General features: G+C 33.7%; 2 protein-coding genes across 4 annotated transcripts; both read left to right on the forward strand.

Annotated features, from left to right (window-relative positions):
• The first annotated feature begins 4,515 nt into the window (after nt 1-4,515).
• Nucleotides 4,516-5,360, forward strand: LOC128033960 (uncharacterized). Its single transcript, XM_052622459.1, has 2 exons — nt 4,516-4,881; nt 4,977-5,360. Exons 1-2 carry the CDS (start codon nt 4,516-4,518, stop codon nt 5,358-5,360), a joined length of 750 nt encoding a protein of 249 aa, XP_052478419.1.
• A 1,430-nt stretch (nt 5,361-6,790) lies between these two features.
• On the forward strand, nt 6,791-16,048 carry LOC105776725 (DUF21 domain-containing protein At4g14240). Of its 3 annotated transcripts, none has more exons than XR_001128071.2 (14): nt 6,791-7,117; nt 7,229-7,305; nt 8,146-8,229; nt 8,315-8,428; nt 11,861-11,944; nt 12,096-12,167; nt 12,426-12,493; nt 12,900-12,987; nt 13,115-13,188; nt 13,280-13,640; nt 14,134-14,212; nt 14,372-14,418; nt 14,510-14,591; nt 15,544-15,620. XR_001128071.2 is itself a non-coding variant. In XM_052622743.1 (14 exons), exons 1-14 carry the CDS (start codon nt 6,969-6,971, stop codon nt 15,583-15,585), a joined length of 1,389 nt encoding a protein of 462 aa, XP_052478703.1. In that variant the 5' UTR covers nt 6,815-6,968; the 3' UTR covers nt 15,586-16,048. The 3 variants fall into 3 exon arrangements, 2 of the variants coding, with proteins under 2 accessions (XP_012455042.1, XP_052478703.1); XM_052622743.1 differs by lacking the exon at nt 14,134-14,212 and adding an exon at nt 7,570-7,616 and having other exon boundaries at nt 6,815-7,117; nt 15,544-16,048; XM_012599588.2 differs by lacking the exon at nt 14,134-14,212 and having other exon boundaries at nt 6,793-7,117; nt 15,544-16,048.
• Nucleotides 16,049-17,634: the final 1,586 nt, after the last annotated feature.

Genomic DNA, 17,634 nt, shown 5'->3' on the forward strand with positions numbered 1-17,634 from the left:
GATACAAGTATTGAATTTCAACAACTTTTCTCAAATAACTTTACATCATTTATAATCAAATATATCTATTATATCATATTATATCATCAAACATTTCATATAGATGTCAAATTATAAACTGTACTACAATTTTTTCTTTTCCATAAGTATCAACTGGGTTTGGATCTAAAATGTAAAATTTCTCAATTATTAGCTTATTTTTCACCTTCCAATTAACTTTACATTTTATACCTTTTTATTTTTTAAAATTATATAATTACCTCTAACTTTTATAAATTTTACAATTTAGTCCCTTAACCTGAAAATCATCAAATTAACCATTTTTATGAAGTCAACATTTCAATCGAATATACTAGGCCCTTAAAAAATCCCTACTAAACATCAAATTCACTATCAAACCCTAGTTGCTCATGAACCGTTCCTCTTGAGTAGCCATCTGTTCTTTCATGAACTTCACTTGCTCCTAGAGGGCCAGGAACTGCTGGGTGAGCCTCTAGGTTGAGAGGGAATGGCGGCCCCTGGCCGGTAGAGAGGTTCAAATCCAAAGGAATGGAAAATCCCTGGTAAATTGCATTGTCAAAGTTTTTCAGTCTATTGGCAAACCATACGACAAACAAGTCTGTTTCGTCGTCTGGGCACCGGAACCTAACGCTCCAGCCTATCCTGATGATGAGTTAATAAGGGGATTTTCATTCAAGTGAGCCATTTGTTTCCAGAAATGAAAAAACTTAATCAAACTCGAAAAATCTAATGATCGGAAGTCTGTCCACACTCACTACACCAATTGTTGAGTAATACTGTTTTTGTGTCTTATTGATAGGAATGTTAGGGTATTTATATAGGCGGTTACATGTACTATTACAGCTCAAAGCATGGCCCCACTACTTTGTCTTGATTCTATTACCTCTGATACTAACATTCTTTGCAAACTCCAAGCCTACTAGACACGTGTCCACGAAGTACGTGGTTCTTTCTGTTTTTAGGACTTATATCCTGAGCGGGCTCTGTACTTGTTGGACACATGTTTGGGTGACCTGCGGGCACGTGGTCCTTTTTTACACACTTCTTGGGTACTTGCGAGTTGAGGCCGTGACCCTCATTGGATTCCTGTGAGCTCAATCTGCGACCCGTGCTCGCATACCACTTTAGCAAGCTGTATCCGCGAGCTCTCCTTACGAGCAATGTCTGTGAACCTGCCTCGCTGTCTTCATGTGACTATCCTTATGCTTAGTCTTCGAGTTGGATCTATTCGGTGCCTGGGTTGGAAACCCGAATCCTTTCCAGGGCTCAGGCCGTGGTTATTGATGTATAATAGACTTGTTCATGGTCTGACCCGCCCAAAAAGTGGGGGGTTTGGACAACAAAAATATAGGCCCAAAAAATGGGCTTTGACAATAAAATAAGGCCCTTTTTTAAATGGGCCAAGCCTCGGGTAAGTTTTTTTGGCCTGAGCCTGGTCCGGTTTAGCTCGAATTTACAAAAAAAAATTGCTGTTGTTTTTTACTATTTTGACATTGTTTTTTTCATTGTTTTGCTATCATTTCACTATTATATTGTTACTATTTTGTTGTCATTGTTTGGATATTGTATAACTCTTGTTTTATTATTAATTTTGCTACTATTTTAGAGATATTGGTTTGCTAAGTTGCAATTATCTTAGTAATATTTAAATATGTTTTTTTTTCCAATTTGTTAAGAAACATTTATTTTAATGTTTTTAGTGTATTTGATATATTATATTTTTGAAATTTATTTTATATAAAAAAGTAACATAAAAAATTTTAATATGGGTGAGCCGAGCCAGACTCAAGTTTTAACATTTTTATTTGGACTGGACTTGGGCAAAATTTTAAACCCATTTTTTGGACCAAACCTAGAAAAGAAACCTAACAGCCCGTTTGGTTGGATTTAATGGGAATACCATTACAGCCCGATTCGGTGGGCCCTACCTATTCCGACGTTTGGTTGGACGTAATGCCCTATTACGGGCTGATTACATTACGCCCCTATTCGTCATATTTGATGGTTTCCATTCCGGATGGAAAGGTCAGTTTGGTTGCATTTTAGGTTGTATCGAATCCTTCTTCCCTGTTTTACCCTCCCAACCCGAAAGCCACCTCCACCTCCACCCTCTCCCTCCTGATTTCTTCTAGCCTCATCATTTTCGAGCAAGAACTAGGGCTCTGTCAAGGTTATTGATCTCCACATTCCAACAAAGTTGCGTTGATCTCCATCCTTTCTGGGTATGTTTTGAATTCCTTTTTTGTTTGAAACTTGTAAAAAACAATGTTTGCTTTTCATGGAAATTACCAACGCATTGGTTTCTTGATTGATTTTCATGGAAATTGAATGGTATTTCTCTTTCTCTGTGCTAATTATATTTGCTCGAATGTGAAATCCAAATCCTGTCGACAAATATTTCCAAATCTTGAAAAATCAGAAAGGCTCATTACAAGCTGTTACATAAGGATCTTTGGCGCCATTGCATGCGAACAATGGTAGCTAATTTTGTATAATCCTCCTCTTCTTTTATTTGAAACCCAAATAAAAGGAATTTCATTTTTGTGTTAAGCAGGAAAAAAAAAGTAGAGGCAAGCAAAAAAGCTGCATCCTTCTCCTCATGCCTCTGAATTTTGTATTTTTTTCTCTGCGCTTTCTCAGCAACCAAACACATCCTTACACAATTATTTTACTCTTTTGAATGAGTATACACACTTGGCTTGTTTGAAGGTTTTAACTTAAAGAAGAGAAAATTTGGCTTTTTCCAAAGATTTTCATCTCACGCTTCGCACTAGTCTTAATTATTTGGACTCTCGAGTGTTTCTACGGTTTTGAGATCAATCAAGCTTTCAATTACTCACTTGGATTTTGAAGTAGTTCCTTTTTTAAAAAATATTTTATTCAGCAAGTATAGAAAGTTTTGGTATATTTGCTTCTTTTTCTTTTTTCCTCTTTCTGGTTTGCTATTTTTTTCTTGCTTGGATCGTTTCAGATTTGCAAGATTTTGTGGTTCTTAGGCTTGATACTTGTTTGTGTTCTGAGAAAATAGAGAAATATGGAAAGAAAAGGATCTAATTCTAGCAATTCTTTAGAACTGCTCATTAAAAAAAATTAGATTATTTAAATTATTATTGTATTTCTAAGCAACCAAGTGGAAAGCACCCTTTATAAACAGGATAGTGGAAGTTAAACGAAGCTTGAAGATTTTAAGGAACTTTTAAGTTAATATCAAATCGGTTTAAATTTGCTGAAGGCTTGTATGAAGTTGTGATGGTTTCCACCTGTTTAATGTATCGAATGTTCTAGTTGTGCTAGTTTAGGCTTTAATCATCTTTCTTCTTTGAACTTGTTAATGTTGACGGAGGATTGAAGAGCATTTGGGTCTGTATCTTAAACAATGTTGCCGTTTTAATAATGTATCATTTTTTCAGCCTATTTCAATTTATTTAGGTATATTATATATGTACAGTTTTGTCGACCATAACAGACTTGTGTTCTTCAAATGCAGTGAGTAGATATCAATCCCAAGTATCTCCAAATAAACCCTCAAGAAAAGCTTTCCAATTCAATCAAGGTAAATTGGAAATCCTTAAATGATGATGCTCTTTATTTACCTTCTAGATTTGCATATTGGGAATCCAATGTTTCTCTGTTTTGTTGCTCCTCATTTTGTTCCGTACGCTGCAAATTATGGTGCTCATTTTGCTCATTATTTTGTTTACCTTCTGGATTTTGTTGCTTAATGATGGTGCTCATTTTGTTCCTCATTTAATGATTGAAATTGTATTGTTGTTTATTAATTGGAATGATTTGAAGAGATGTAATTTTGTTTTACATATTTAGTTATTAGCTATCTATTATCCAGCTGAATCAACCTTATTTAGTCTTAAGCAAGCAGTAACCATTCAGAGAATATTTACATGGCGTATTGTACTATTTCTAGATAATTTGGCACCTTTTTTTCCCTGTTAGTATCTTTTGTGGTACCCTATTTCTAGAAAAGAACCCAAAACATATAAAAAACCTCAAAAAAAGAAAAAAAAGAAAAAAAAGGGATCGAAAAAGAAAGAAGTAGGCAGGAAAGACCAAACCTGAAAAGTGAAAGATAAGGGCCGCTAGTTAAGGAAGAAGGGAAAGAAAGGAATATGGTGTGCTGTTTTGAGTTTTGACATTACCCATGGCTGTATCCATGTACTTTTTTACTCCCAATTTATTTTGGTTAAACTACATCATTAGTTGTTCAAGTATGTGTAAGTTTTTTATTTAATCAATGCCTGTTAGTCTCTTTTATGGTACCCTATTCTATTGAATAGCCTTGTTTTTATACACATCTGTGTTGTTGAAGTTACTCTTTGTTGCAATGTACTGCGTATAGAGTTTAGATTCCCTTAAATCCAATGTTATACACACCTGTTTCTTTTCTAATTATATCTCATTTTTGATTTTGTAGAAATTTTGAGCATTTTTAATATTTGTTTACTTAATTTTAAATTTGTTTTTTTTCTTAATATAATTATGTTAGGTGTTCCAGAATCAATTGTTCCTTCGCAATCATCTCGAGGAACCAAAAGGAAATGGGTTCCAGAAGAAGATGCAGCACTAGTTTCCTGCATGGTGGACTTGCACAATGTTGGGACATTTAACGCTGATACGGGGTTCAAAGCCGGTTACTTAAACGAGTTAGAAAAAATGTTAGAGAAGGCTTTACCCAACGCGATGTTGAAGGCAAGACCTAATATCGAGTCAAGGATTAGGTTACTGAAAAGAGATTGGTTAATAGTGTATGACATGCTTAATGGCCAAAACAATAGCGGTTTTGGTTGGGATGACCATAGGCAGGTCATTGTTGCTGAAGATGCGGTTTGGGACTCTTATTTAAAGGTAAGAATGAGTTCAACTCTTTATTATCCTATTCTTACCAAACTTATAACTAATATGATTTCCTCGTTTTTATAGAGTCATAAAGAGCCGGTCAGTTCAAACATCGTAGTTTCCCTTACTACGACCAACTTACTGCTATATACGCAAAAGATCGAGCGACTGGGAAAGACGCTCAAACAGCCGCTGACGTTCTTGAAGAAATAAATGCTGAGGATGTACCTTCTGCAGATATTAATGAAGACAGAAACGAATACTATGATTGCGATGCTAATGTCTCTTTCAATGACATGGATGTTTCTGCCACGGAGCCGCAAACAGACAAAAACCAAGGGGGTTCCTCATCTTCAAAGAGGAAAAAAAAGAATTCTGATGCAACTGGTCATTTTTCTTCTTCGATTAATGATCTTGCCACTTTATTGGTCGAAAACATGCGGCAATTGGCGAACAAATCAAGAGGAGTATTGCCTCCGATGTGGTAGTTCACCAGGGCATCCAAGAAAAAGCGGCAAATTTATATCCAACCTTATGTGAAATAGAAGGTTTAACTGTTGATGAACGGTTTCAAGCATTAAGTAAAATTCCAGATCATCCAACTCAACTGGTAGTTTTCTTTAGTTTACCTTCTGATGTACGGTTGGAATGGGTCAAGATTTCTTCGACCATTAAAATTTATGGTTTTGTTGATGACATTTTCGTAACTTTTTCATTTGTAATATTTGGGATGGTATGTCATATACAATGTTCTAACTTTTGATGTGGCAAAACCGTATAACATATGGATTGTGACATAGAATTTCATGAATCTCATTTAACCTTTTGTTAATATTCAATTGTTATTATGTTTATGCAAAATACAATTCTAAAGTTATTTATTATCATTAATATTTTTTATTGTAGAATAATTAAATTATTTGTTCCACAAATGATATTTTAGCACATTAAATATGTATTGCGTTTAATAATAATAAAGTAGATTATAAATTATATTTAATAATAATTATTTAAATTATATTTTATAGTATTATATATTATGATTTTAGTAAATTCATATAAGAATAAGAATTTTATTAAATTATATATTATTATTAAATTATATTTAATAATAATTATTTTAAATTATATTTTAGTATTATATATTATGATTTTATTAGTAAATTCATATAAGAATATTTATTAACAATTTTATTAAATTATATATTTTATTAAATTATATTCTATAACAATTATGTTAAAATATGATTAAATTATTTATTATTTATATTAATAATCTTATTAAAATTTAATAACAATAACAATAATTATCTACCTTAAAAAAATTCTGCTAAGGGTATTCTAGTCATTTTAACTTTTTTCCTTGTACTATTACACCTCTATTCCATTCAACTAAACACAAGAATACCATTACGCATCTATTTCATTACATTCAACCAAACAAAAGAATTACCTATTACGCCTCTATTCCATTACGCTTCTATTCCATTACAGCGAACCAAACGTGCTATAAATTTTTTACTTGGTCCAACCCCACCCATGGGCAACTCTACTACTAATGTACCAAATACTTTCCTTTTATTAATATGTTTTATATTTTTTTATTAAAAATAAATTTTGTTTCTATTCCCTAAATATATATTTTTAACTTCCCAAATAAAAAAAAAAGAATATATATTTTGTTAAAAATAAAAACATAAAATATTTTAAAAGAAACGAAGTCTTATTTTCTACTTTTGAGCAAAACCATCTGAAGATCACGGCGACAATTTTCTGCCACGTGTAGTTGGCTACCTAAAATCATTGCTGTCGTTTCGGTGCACAGGTGCTCGCGAGGACACCGTAGCAAAACCTTAAGACCCATCACGTGTCCTCACTCAATTCACGGACTTGCTTGGTCAGTATATTACACAGACCTCAAAAGGAGCAGAAGAAAGCAACCTTTGTCTCTCATTTCTCTTTCTTGGACTCCTGTAATTTAAAGTTGAAAAAGCAACGATGCATCCGATAAATGCGGTTTTGGCGGCGAGGATGCTATTTAACACGGCGGCCTCGGTCAGTGAATCCGTCGGAGAAGGGATTCCGTTCGGATCTCCATGGTGGTTTATCTACGCCGGGATTTCTTGTTTTTTAGTACTTTTCGCAGGGATGATGTCGGGTCTCACCCTCGGACTGATGTCGCTTGGTCTCGTCGAACTCGAAATTCTTCAAAGGAGCGGCACTTCCACCGAGAAAAAACAAGCGGGTAGATTTTTTTTTGGTTCTGATTTGGAATAGTTGTGAAGGAATGATTGAAATTCGATTATTATTTAGTGTGAAACTTGGTCTGTTTTTTAAAATATCTTTGGGTTTTTAGCTGCTATTTTGCCGGTAGTTCAAAAACAGCATCAGCTTTTGGTGACTTTGCTTCTTTGCAATGCTGCTGCTATGGAGGTAAAAGCTTATTTAACAACTTTTTCGGTTCAATTTGATATGAATTTGAGTGAAACTATCGTGATTGTTTATGTGTTTTTTGATCCCATAGAAAATTGCACAAGGACCGTTCAAAGTTTTTGAATAAGCAATGTTTGATTGGAATTACATTTGCTAGAAAACTGATTTTCCGATGAATTTCTGAGATAGCAAACTGAAGTTTTCAGTTGATTAGTGAGGTCCTAGTAATATGGCTTGTTGATAATACTGTTTCTTACATTCAAGTTTGTAGGAACTTTGCATCTGGGAATGACTGCCGAACCCATCACCATGTACTTTTTTGCCTTTATCTTATTATACGAATGAAGTTTTGATTCTGTTAAGTAGGCAATTCAGCTCTAATTACAAAGAAGTATTTAACCTAGAGTTATTAGCTGATTTCTTCCCTAAGCCTTTTGTATATCATATTGAGTAAGATTTTAGGTAGTTCCCCATTATTGGTTAACTAGCTGTGGAAGTTCAGACGGTGTCATTTAACTGATTCACAGCATGTCCGCAAGTAGTTTGTTAGAAACTTTAAATTGCTTTATTTATGCTTGCTGTGGGGGTTGAGGCTATCTAATGAGCATAACGTAGTTGCTTTGTGACCATTTAATATTACTTGAAATTTTCTATGTATTGCATAATCGGAGGATGTTTTAAATTGTTGCTTTATTTATGCTTGCTGTGGGGGTTGAGGCTATCTAATGGGCATAACAAAGTTGCTTTGTGACTTGAAATTTTCTTTGCATTACATATTTGGAGAATGTTTGAAAGAAGGTTGGCTTTCTTTGACTTGCATGATATATTTATTACTTGCAGGCCCTCCCTATATACTTGGATAAGCTTTTCAATCAATATGTGGCTATCATACTTTCTGTGACTTTTGTTCTAGCTTTTGGTGAGGTAGGTTGTTCAGCTTTTGTATTATTTAAGCTTGACTTTCAACCTTTGAATCCTTGACCAAAAAGAGTTTCGTTTTACTTTTTAGGTTATTCCACAAGCAATATGCACAAGATATGGACTTGCTGTAGGTGCAAACCTTGCAGGTCTTGTGTGGATTTTAATGATTATTTGCTATCCAATAGCTTATCCCATTGGAAAGGTAAGTTCAAAGGCCATTACATGAGGTGCACTCTTTTAATCCCCATATTGGGAAAAGTCCTGTTGATTCTTGAAACTTTCATAAAAGTCCTAATTTATGCTAGATGCTATGGGCAATGGAGTAGATTTTGTGAACCTTTTAGTAGTTAGTCTTGTCTGTTTACTCAATAAGACGGTTTTATGAGTAGTTGAACCATGTTTGCTAGATTCGAGTATTATGTTGTTGCTAATTGGCCGATGGCCTGTAAAACAAATCCGTGGGACTTAGAGCCAGTTTCTCATTGCTTATGAAAAGTTGGATTTAAAGTTTATGTTGTTTAGTATTGCTCTCCAAAAGTGCTTTTGAAAAATAAAATGTTCATTTTAGACATGATGTTGTGAAGTAAAAATATGCATTTAAATAATGTTCAAATTCGTTAATATTGTGATATTTTAGTAAGAATATAAAAAAAAAATCTATTGTAACTCATTATTAATATTTTAATATATGAAATATAAATTTTAAATATTTGCAAGCAATTAATATTAATTATTCCTAAAATTTAATTTGAATATATAATCTACATTTTAAATATTATTAAAATACAAACATTTTAAATCTAAATATATAATGTTATATATTTGGAATAAATTTCAATAGGAAAATAATTATATACACAATACAAATATTAAATAAAATATATTGGATTATAAATAAGGGTTAAAAATGTCATTTGGCTCCAAAAGTACTTTTCCCAAAAGCAAAAGCTAAAATCACTGCATGTGCTTTTGGGTTTAAAAGCACTTTTGGTTTCAAAAGTTGTTTTTTTAACATCGCTTATGGCTCTAAAAGCACTTTTGAAAAGCAATGAGAAACAGAGCCTTTTTAAACTATAGAAAGTTGGTGGAAATCCTCTTTCTTAGCTTCTTGGGGTATTGAAGTCAGGGATTCTTTGGTAATTTGGGGTAAAATGGCTTTACATAATCATGTGTAGATAATTTGACGAATAGTGGTAAAATGGCTTTACACATCTTTTAGGAGTCGTTTTTTAACCAATATCACTGGAGACGCGAATAAGTTGGTGCTATCCGAACAATTCTAGAAGCCTTCATTTCAGCCACTACCGTCACAATTGCATCCTTTTGAATTAAGGGTTATCTATAAAGTTTAATCTTGAATGTCTTGAACTCATCGATAAGAGGAATCTTATGATTAGTAAACCTCTTAGGGGGCAAACCTTAGGGGTGTTAAAGAGTATTGAGTATTGTCATAGCAATGTCTTCAAATGCAGGGAGAGCATCAATCAAGGCCTTATCATTTTGAGAAGGCAACCTTTCGTGACGCTCATTAGTCAACAGCAAGGTCTAAGTCCGCATGGGATAAGTGGGCATACTTGCTAGCTGCTTGGCATTAACTAAGTCCACAGTTTCATCGTTGAGGCTATGAAATGTTACCCACTGTCAGCTGCAGAAAACTGCATGATCAGCTTATGGAAATCCCAAATAATAGGTCCTAGATTTCTTAACCGTTGCCCACCATGGACTACATCACATCTATTGAGAGATATCACACCAATATTAGTTAGTTGTACCACTCAAGCCTCCCATTGAACCTCCTTGCATAAGTCTCAAACATGCATAAACTCTTCATTTGCCATAGACACATCAACCCCATGAATAGGCACAGTTTTAACACCTGTCCTTTTCACAAGTGTCTGGCCTATGAAGTTATGTGTTTTACCAAATCCAGGGTCTTCTCTTATGTATCATAAGATCTTCGAGGGAGATTTTCCAGCAAATGACAAGTGCCCAAGATACGAACTGGTTTGGAAATTTCTGGCTTAAGTCCATTTGCTTGGCACTTGTCCTTCAACAGAAGACCCTGGATTTGAAGCCTGGGATGAACAAGGTTCCATTATAATGTCTTGGCTTTGGAATTCAATGATTCCAGAAATTGACATCATGATGTTCCTGAACATGACTAAGGATATTTGGGATGCAATACATTTGACCTATTCAAAGGCTAGCAATGCTTCAAGAAATTTTTGAGCTGAAGACCAAAATATCAGCGACCAAACAAGGAGCATGTTCCGTCATGGAATATGCTCATTTGCTACAAGGACCATGACAGGAACTGCATCAGCTCCTGCAGTGCATCCAGATGAAGTGTGTTGAAGATGCTGCCATGTTGAAAAGATTCATAGAGGAGGAGCACATCTATGAATTCCTGAAGGGCTTGAACATTGAATTTGACCTTGTAAGGGTGCAGATTTTAGGAAATGAGGATCTGCTACCCTTAAATGAAGTTATCTCAATTATAAGAGTGGAGGAAGGATGAAGAGGTCTTACGTTGGAGGACTAGGGAAGTGATGGTTCAGCCTTAATCTAGAAGGCCAATGGAAACAAGGAGCTGCAACAATAGACTGGATCCAAGATTATTAACTAGGATTCATTGTTCTGCACTTGCTGGAAGAACTGCCACACCAGAGACAAGTGCTGGAAATTACACAACAAACCACAAAGTTTTAAAGAAGGAAAGCAGGCATGTGTGGCCAATGGTAGTTAGGAGAACCGTGAAAATGCAACCAAAGCAAACTGTTGATTGGCCGTTGACTGATCGTTGACTGGTGTTGATCAACCATTGATTGTTGACTGTTTTAATATATATATTTTTAAATACTAGAATTTCCTTTTTCCTTTTTTTGAATTATCTATATTTTATATAATGTTTTATTTTTTTTATTTTATATAATTAATATATTATAATTTTAAAAAAATTAATTTCATGAATTTTATATATTTTTGAATTTTTATGTTTTTCGAGTTTATATATATTTGTGTTTTTATGTATTGTATAATGTCTTTATAAATTTTTTATTTTTAAATAATTTATATATTTTAAAAATTGAACTTTTGAACTTAATAAATTTGTATATTTTTTGAATTTTTATATATTTTAGATATTATATATATTTTTGAATTTTGAGTAGTTTTTTAATGGATACCTTGACTTCAAATGCCATGTATAAAGGAATGGCATGGGGCACGTTCTCAATGATTGGTGGTGCCACTTGTTTTTATTTTATTTTTAAATATTGTTAACTTTTTTGACCAAAGACTATAATGGAATGATAGTTCGATATTGTTCTATTTCTTAACGGTAATGGTATAGCATAAAAAAGTAAAAAATAGAAGAAATAAAATAGAACTTCAATCAGGCGGGCTTTTTTGTGCTTATCACCTTACCAAAAAGACTGCCTAGGTGCAATAAGCATGTGCCTGATCAAATGCACCTTGCTGAAAGGGTTTGAGGCACTTTTGTGTGTGACACTAAGGTGCAATGCCTGGGCACATGCCTATACAACACTAGTGCCTATACAGTTTTGTCTTCTCATTTGGTGGTTTAACAGGCCATTAGAACGGATAAAGCACTGAAGTTATATATGTTTTCCAGGTTCTGGATTGGGTACTGGGGCATAATGAAGCACTATTTAGGCGGGCTCAACTAAAAGCCCTTGTCTCCATCCATAGCCAGGAGGTAAATCAATTTGATGTCGCTGCACATTACATAGTAACCCCTTAGCAGAAGTTTGCTAATTTTTGAAGAATCTTATAAATAGCAGAAGATAACAATTACATTCATTTCTTTTTCTCACTATGAAGATTTCTTTCTTGATTTAACTTTTTAGGCTGGAAAAGGAGGTGAGCTCACACATGATGAAACAACAATTATTAGTGGAGCACTAGATTTGACTGAAAAGGTATGCATCACAATAAAAGTAACTTTATTGATAGCTTTTAGTCTTCTTCTACAAAGATGATATGGTTGAGGACTGCTACTGTTGTAATGGTCACTTTCTGTGCAGAAGTGAAATATTATAAATTAACATAAGATTTAGATTTTGCATACTCATTTCTTTCTGTCATGTGACTTTACTAGGATCGGTATTGAAACAATTTCTTCATTTTCCTTGGTGTCTTAAACTAATTTTTCCTGTTCTGTTATGATAAATGGACAGACTGCTGATGAGGCTATGACACCTATAGAATCAACTTTCTCTTTAGATGTCAATTCAAAGTTGGACTGGTAATATTTCTCCTCAATTCATATTGTAGTTTGATATAAGGATTAATACTTTAATCATCTTAAGTGCTAAAGTTTGTACTTTTACAACTAATTCCCTCTTCCAGATCTGTCATAAAAAGAGATAAATATGTTAAAACTTTCTTCCGCTTTTCCTATACTTTCTAAGTGAATGAGCAATTTATAACTACTTATTAACTGATGCCTATTGATTAACGCGTCTATATAATTAGTTTCTATCATAATGCTTTTATATGTGTCAATGAAGTCTAGCAATATAACTGCTGCATCTATTCCTTTTTTGTTGTATCCTTAATCTTAGTTGAAACTTGAAATGCTAAAAGAATTAATGTAATAAGTTTCTCATTATCTCTCTCTCTCATCTTTAATCTTGAATGAATTACTCCAGGGAGGCAATGGGTAAGATCCTCGCTCGTGGTCATAGCCGAGTCCCTGTCTACTCAGGGAATCCCAAAAATATTATTGGACTTCTGCTGGTATGTGTTTATCTTAAAATTTAATGAAGTCTCATGGCAGTCGTGCATTCGGGTCTAAAGCTTTGCTGATCTTGTCGGTCATTTTGCTTATTCTGCATTTGAAATCCTTTTTGGAAATTGGAATAAGGTGAAAAGCCTTCTCACTGTACGCCCTGAAACTGAGACACCTGTCAGTGCTGTTTCCATCCGAAGAATTCCAAGGTTTCTTAATTATTGATAAACATGGTTATGATTTCTGTATAAGCTTAAAATATCCTGCTAGTTTAGAGTTCATGCATGGGATGTTTGACAGGGTTCCAGCTGATATGCCTCTCTATGATATTCTGAATGAGTTTCAAAAGGGCAGCAGTCATATGGCAGCTGTTGTGAAGGCTAAAGGAAAAAATAAGAACCTTCCTCTGACTGTTGACGGACTGAAGTCTGAAGAAAACAAAGTCTCCAGTGCAGATACCCAGCTGACTACTCCTCTGCTATCCAAGCTGGATGAGAAGCCAGAGAGCATTGTAGTTGACGTTGGTAAGTTGTCAAGACCTACCAATACAAGCAGGCTAGATGCTGTAACATATGGATTGTCTGTCACATCAGAGGACATTGAAGATGGTGAAGTGATTGGTATTATCACCTTAGAAGATGTTTTCGAAGAATTATTGCAGGTAAATTACAGTAAAACCTCAATAAATGAATGATCAATATATTAGTAATCTTGTTTAATCAATAAAATCCCAGTCTTCAACCAATGTATTAAAATAACTAATTGCTAAATGCATATCATAATAATTTTAATAATTCTTGAGGCCTAAGAAATAAATTCATAATCCTGAAAAAAAGAGAATATATATATGAGGTTACCATAAAGAAGTTTTTCTTAACAACTACTTTTAATTCTTCTTCCTCTTCCCCTTAAAATATTCATCTAAAGTTTGTATTTTCTTTGTACCTAAACCAAACCAAACTTCGTCCTTAAGTTTTTGCATTGCACACACAATACTCTATGCATTCTTTTGATTATAACACAATAGTTTTTTAAGGTGACTTGCTTGAAATATTTCTTCTGAAGAAACAGTTAGTAAAAACACTGTTGTCCTTTGGATTTTATTGTTTTCAATGGGCATATTCATGACCTTCTCAATAATTTTTCATTTGTAGGTGATTCCACTACTATATCTAGTGTTGTTTATTCATATGTCATCTATCTAAAAGAAGATGATAACATAAAGTGTATATGGTAAATTCCTTATCAATTAATAAATATTAATTTACAGTAAATGAATAATTTATTCATTCATCCATAATAAAGTAAATTCTTTGAAATAAATCTTTTCTTAGTCTGAACTGTATCATCTTTAAAGGGTTTAGTATTGCTACTGATTTGTTACTAACACAGGAGGAGATAGTGGATGAAACCGATGAATATGTTGACGTGCATAAAAGGTATTGGACTGTTAGAACTTCAATATTCATTCAATTATCTTCTAAAAGAATATGAAAAATAAGAATGGATTCCATATCATCTATTTTGTAGAATCCGTGTTGCTGCAGCTGCAGCTGCTTCATCAGTGGCACGTGCACCATCAAGTAGGAGGCTAACTGGTCAGAAGGGAGTGGTAAGGAAATGTTACTTTTAGCATTTTCTTCCTTTTTTTTCGTCTGTCACGGATGGATCTGCTTAATCTGTTCAGAGTCACTTGCATCTTCAAAAGATTTGAAACTACTTGTGAAACATCAAAAGCTTTTGAACTTAATAGAAAAAGAAAAAGAAGGTTTCGGATTTATTTATAAAATAACAAAGCATTAATGTTTTCCTTTGCGTGCTCTGACTAAAAAAACAAAGAAAATATAAATGAAAGACTTTTTTAAATAAAAAAATTAATAGCTTATAAGTACAGAGAAAACACATCGTAAGGTACTACAAAAGTTGTATACTGCTTCATAATCACTAGCTTCTCTAGCTTTAATGGTTAGTATTGGAATATGCACAATTTTTTTAGAGATGGACAAGATTTAGAGCTTAAAATTTTGTCCAAATTCTTTTAGGTTTTGCTTGGTAGAGTAGAAAAAAAATTGGAAGGATGAAAAATTAAGGGGTAGAAAACTAAAATGATGGAGAATATAAATTTTCTTTCCATAGGTGTGCTTGGTAGGAAAGATGGAAAAATATAAAGAAGTATTTTCTTTCCCTCCATTGCTTGGTAGAGTTGAAAAATGAAAGAAAATAAAATAAAACATTTGAAAAATGTATAATTTTGATCTAGCATACGCATCTATCCTATTTTCTTTCCTCTCATTTTTCTTCCCTATCAAGCACACTCAAAATGTACTTTCTTCACTTGTCTACTTTCTCCACCCTTCATTTCACTTTTTCACTCAATCTAGCACACCCTTAGTGCACTTTTATAAGGTGGTATTAGGTTCAGTGAGAGATGATCATCACACCACAGATGAGGACTAGTACAAAAACTGCATCTCCAAGTAATTTTAATTCTATAAGACTACCTAATGAGTTCTCCAAGTTGGAGTTTGAGTATTGGTGTTTCTTCTGTTTATAATTTCATCCAGGGGGTCCAAAGCAAAGGTCAAGCCACGAAGAAACCTGCCTAGGATGGTTCACTCCTCTACTAGGTTTCAAGGTACACCTGCTGAGAGAAAAAGAGATGAAACAAGTATATAATTGTTTGGATTAATGCCAGCGATGAGGGGTGGGTTCATTGACATGATTCCTTTGTGTCTTGATGATTTTTTGCCCTTGTGCATAATGGCTTTCTCTCTCTATATATAAGGAAAAATGTGATTAAAACTTCCAAACATACTATATTTTTCATTTTGGGTCAAGAAATATGGAATTGAACCATGATTTTGTGGGGATAGATTTGATTCAAGTTTTTGGTGTAACTTTCCTCTTGAAAGAAACAATTAGTTAACTAGCCTACAGCTGGGGAATGGAAGCTAGATTAAATCGGGAAAACCCCATTGAAGCAGCTTTGTTATAATCTTTGTATTTCAATTCGTGAACTGCTTCTTCAAGCCATAAAATTATCTATTTGAATTTTCTGCTTTGCCTGAACTTCAAAGATAAGATCAAGTTGATGGCAGTGGTGAAACATATTTAACTGTTTTCAGGACTTGTGTTCTTCGGTGTCAACTATAGTCCTTGGGAAAGATTATTAACTCTACCAATCTCCTATATTCTAAGGGTCAGATCGGAATGGGTTGAGGTCAGGGTTATATGTGGAATTCTTACAACTCTTGTTTAAGCTCAGTCTGGCTTAAAATATAAATTTCAAATTGATTTAAATTTTTTTTAAAGAAGACGTTATTTTAATTTAAAATTTAATAACTTGAATTTTATAAATTTATATGTGGAATTCACTTCATTTTATAAATTTAATATTTATATTATATAAATTACATAAAAATAAAAATGAAATAAAATATAAAATTAGCAAACAGGTTGGATTGTATTGAGCCTGGGTATTGAATATTAAAATTAAAGGTTGATTCATATTTTAAATTTACTTAATTTTGTTTATTTAAATGTACTTTTGGGTTTAACGTTATTATATTAAATCCTTATTAATATTAGGTGAGATTTCAAGTTTGAGCAAGTAATTCAGTCTTTGATCATGTTCGTTATCTCTAAGAGTACAGTGCGCATATATATATCTATATATATATAATGGGTGCTTTGAATTTTATGTACTTTTGAGGGTGATTGTTCGAATCGCTCATGTTAAATCTGAAGAGCTGCACAGTTAAAGAAAGCCTCGGGAGGAATTCTTGAGTCAGGGAAGCAAAATATGATTCAATCACCGTACATTTTTCATGGGATCTGATATGATATAACTGCATTATTTGCAAACGTGATACCAACAATCAGTTGAGGCATATAGGAGAGTTGGAAAATAGCATTCGAGGTTAAAAGCAACACTTTACTCTAAAAATACTAAATTTTATACTAAACGTTCTACCCAAGCATTTTGCCTGATCGCTGGCCCTTAGAAGCAGTCAGTCATATAAGTGCACTACTTTATAACCCCCCGAATAACCCAGTCGGCAATAGAAGCAAACAAAACTTTAGGCATATAATCCTAGTTGATTCCATGAAATTAAAATAAAAAAGTAGTTTGAGCTTTGCACTGTGAAGACCTAACCCTAGCTAACAAACCTGCAAATTTACAAGGATTCTAAATATTCCAGCTAAGCTTCTAAACTTTGCTCCTCCCAACGTAAAAGCAGCACTGTACATCTCCATATAATGTAAAATATTGTTCCCTGCTCCTTGACAAGCCTTGAGCATCTCTGCCATGGTCGAAGCTTAGGGATTCGTGCTGGTTTTGGGCAGACGGCTGCCATGTTCAACCAGAAGCATGACATACAATTACAGCCCAACATATTTTTTTTGGTATTATAACTTAGAATCTGGTATATTTGCTTTCTATGAAAGAAAGCTCTTCATGGAACATGGAATTATATAGATGTGAAGATCTATGAGAGGCAATGAGTGGTGAGTGGTAAGTCGTGGCTGGTAACTTGGTTAACATGGACAAGGCCCCATTGAATCACGAAATGACAAGGCAGACTCCCATCAGCTGGTCAGCCTAACAAACCAACCCCGGAAAAGAATTATCTAATGCCATAACTTATCCTACA

The sequence above is a fragment of the Gossypium raimondii genome, chromosome 10 (genome assembly GCF_025698545.1).
Source record: "Gossypium raimondii isolate GPD5lz chromosome 10, ASM2569854v1, whole genome shotgun sequence".
NCBI classification, from domain to species: Eukaryota; Viridiplantae; Streptophyta; class Magnoliopsida; order Malvales; family Malvaceae; genus Gossypium; species Gossypium raimondii.

Coding starts and splice junctions, on each gene's coding strand:
- LOC128033960 (XM_052622459.1), top strand. CDS start 4,516: ATGTTAGGTGTTCCAGAATCAATTGTTCCTTCGCAATCATCTCGAGGA. Junction 4,882..4,976: donor TTTGGGACTCTTATTTAAAG/GTAAGAATGAGT, acceptor AGAGCCGGTCAG/TTCAAACATCGTAGTTTCCC.
- LOC105776725 (XM_012599588.2), top strand. CDS start 6,871: ATGCATCCGATAAATGCGGTTTTGGCGGCGAGGATGCTATTTAACACG. Junction 12,168..12,425: donor CACTAGATTTGACTGAAAAG/GTATGCATCACA, acceptor ATAAATGGACAG/ACTGCTGATGAGGCTATGAC. Junction 13,641..14,371: donor TTTTCGAAGAATTATTGCAG/GTAAATTACAGT, acceptor TTACTAACACAG/GAGGAGATAGTGGATGAAAC.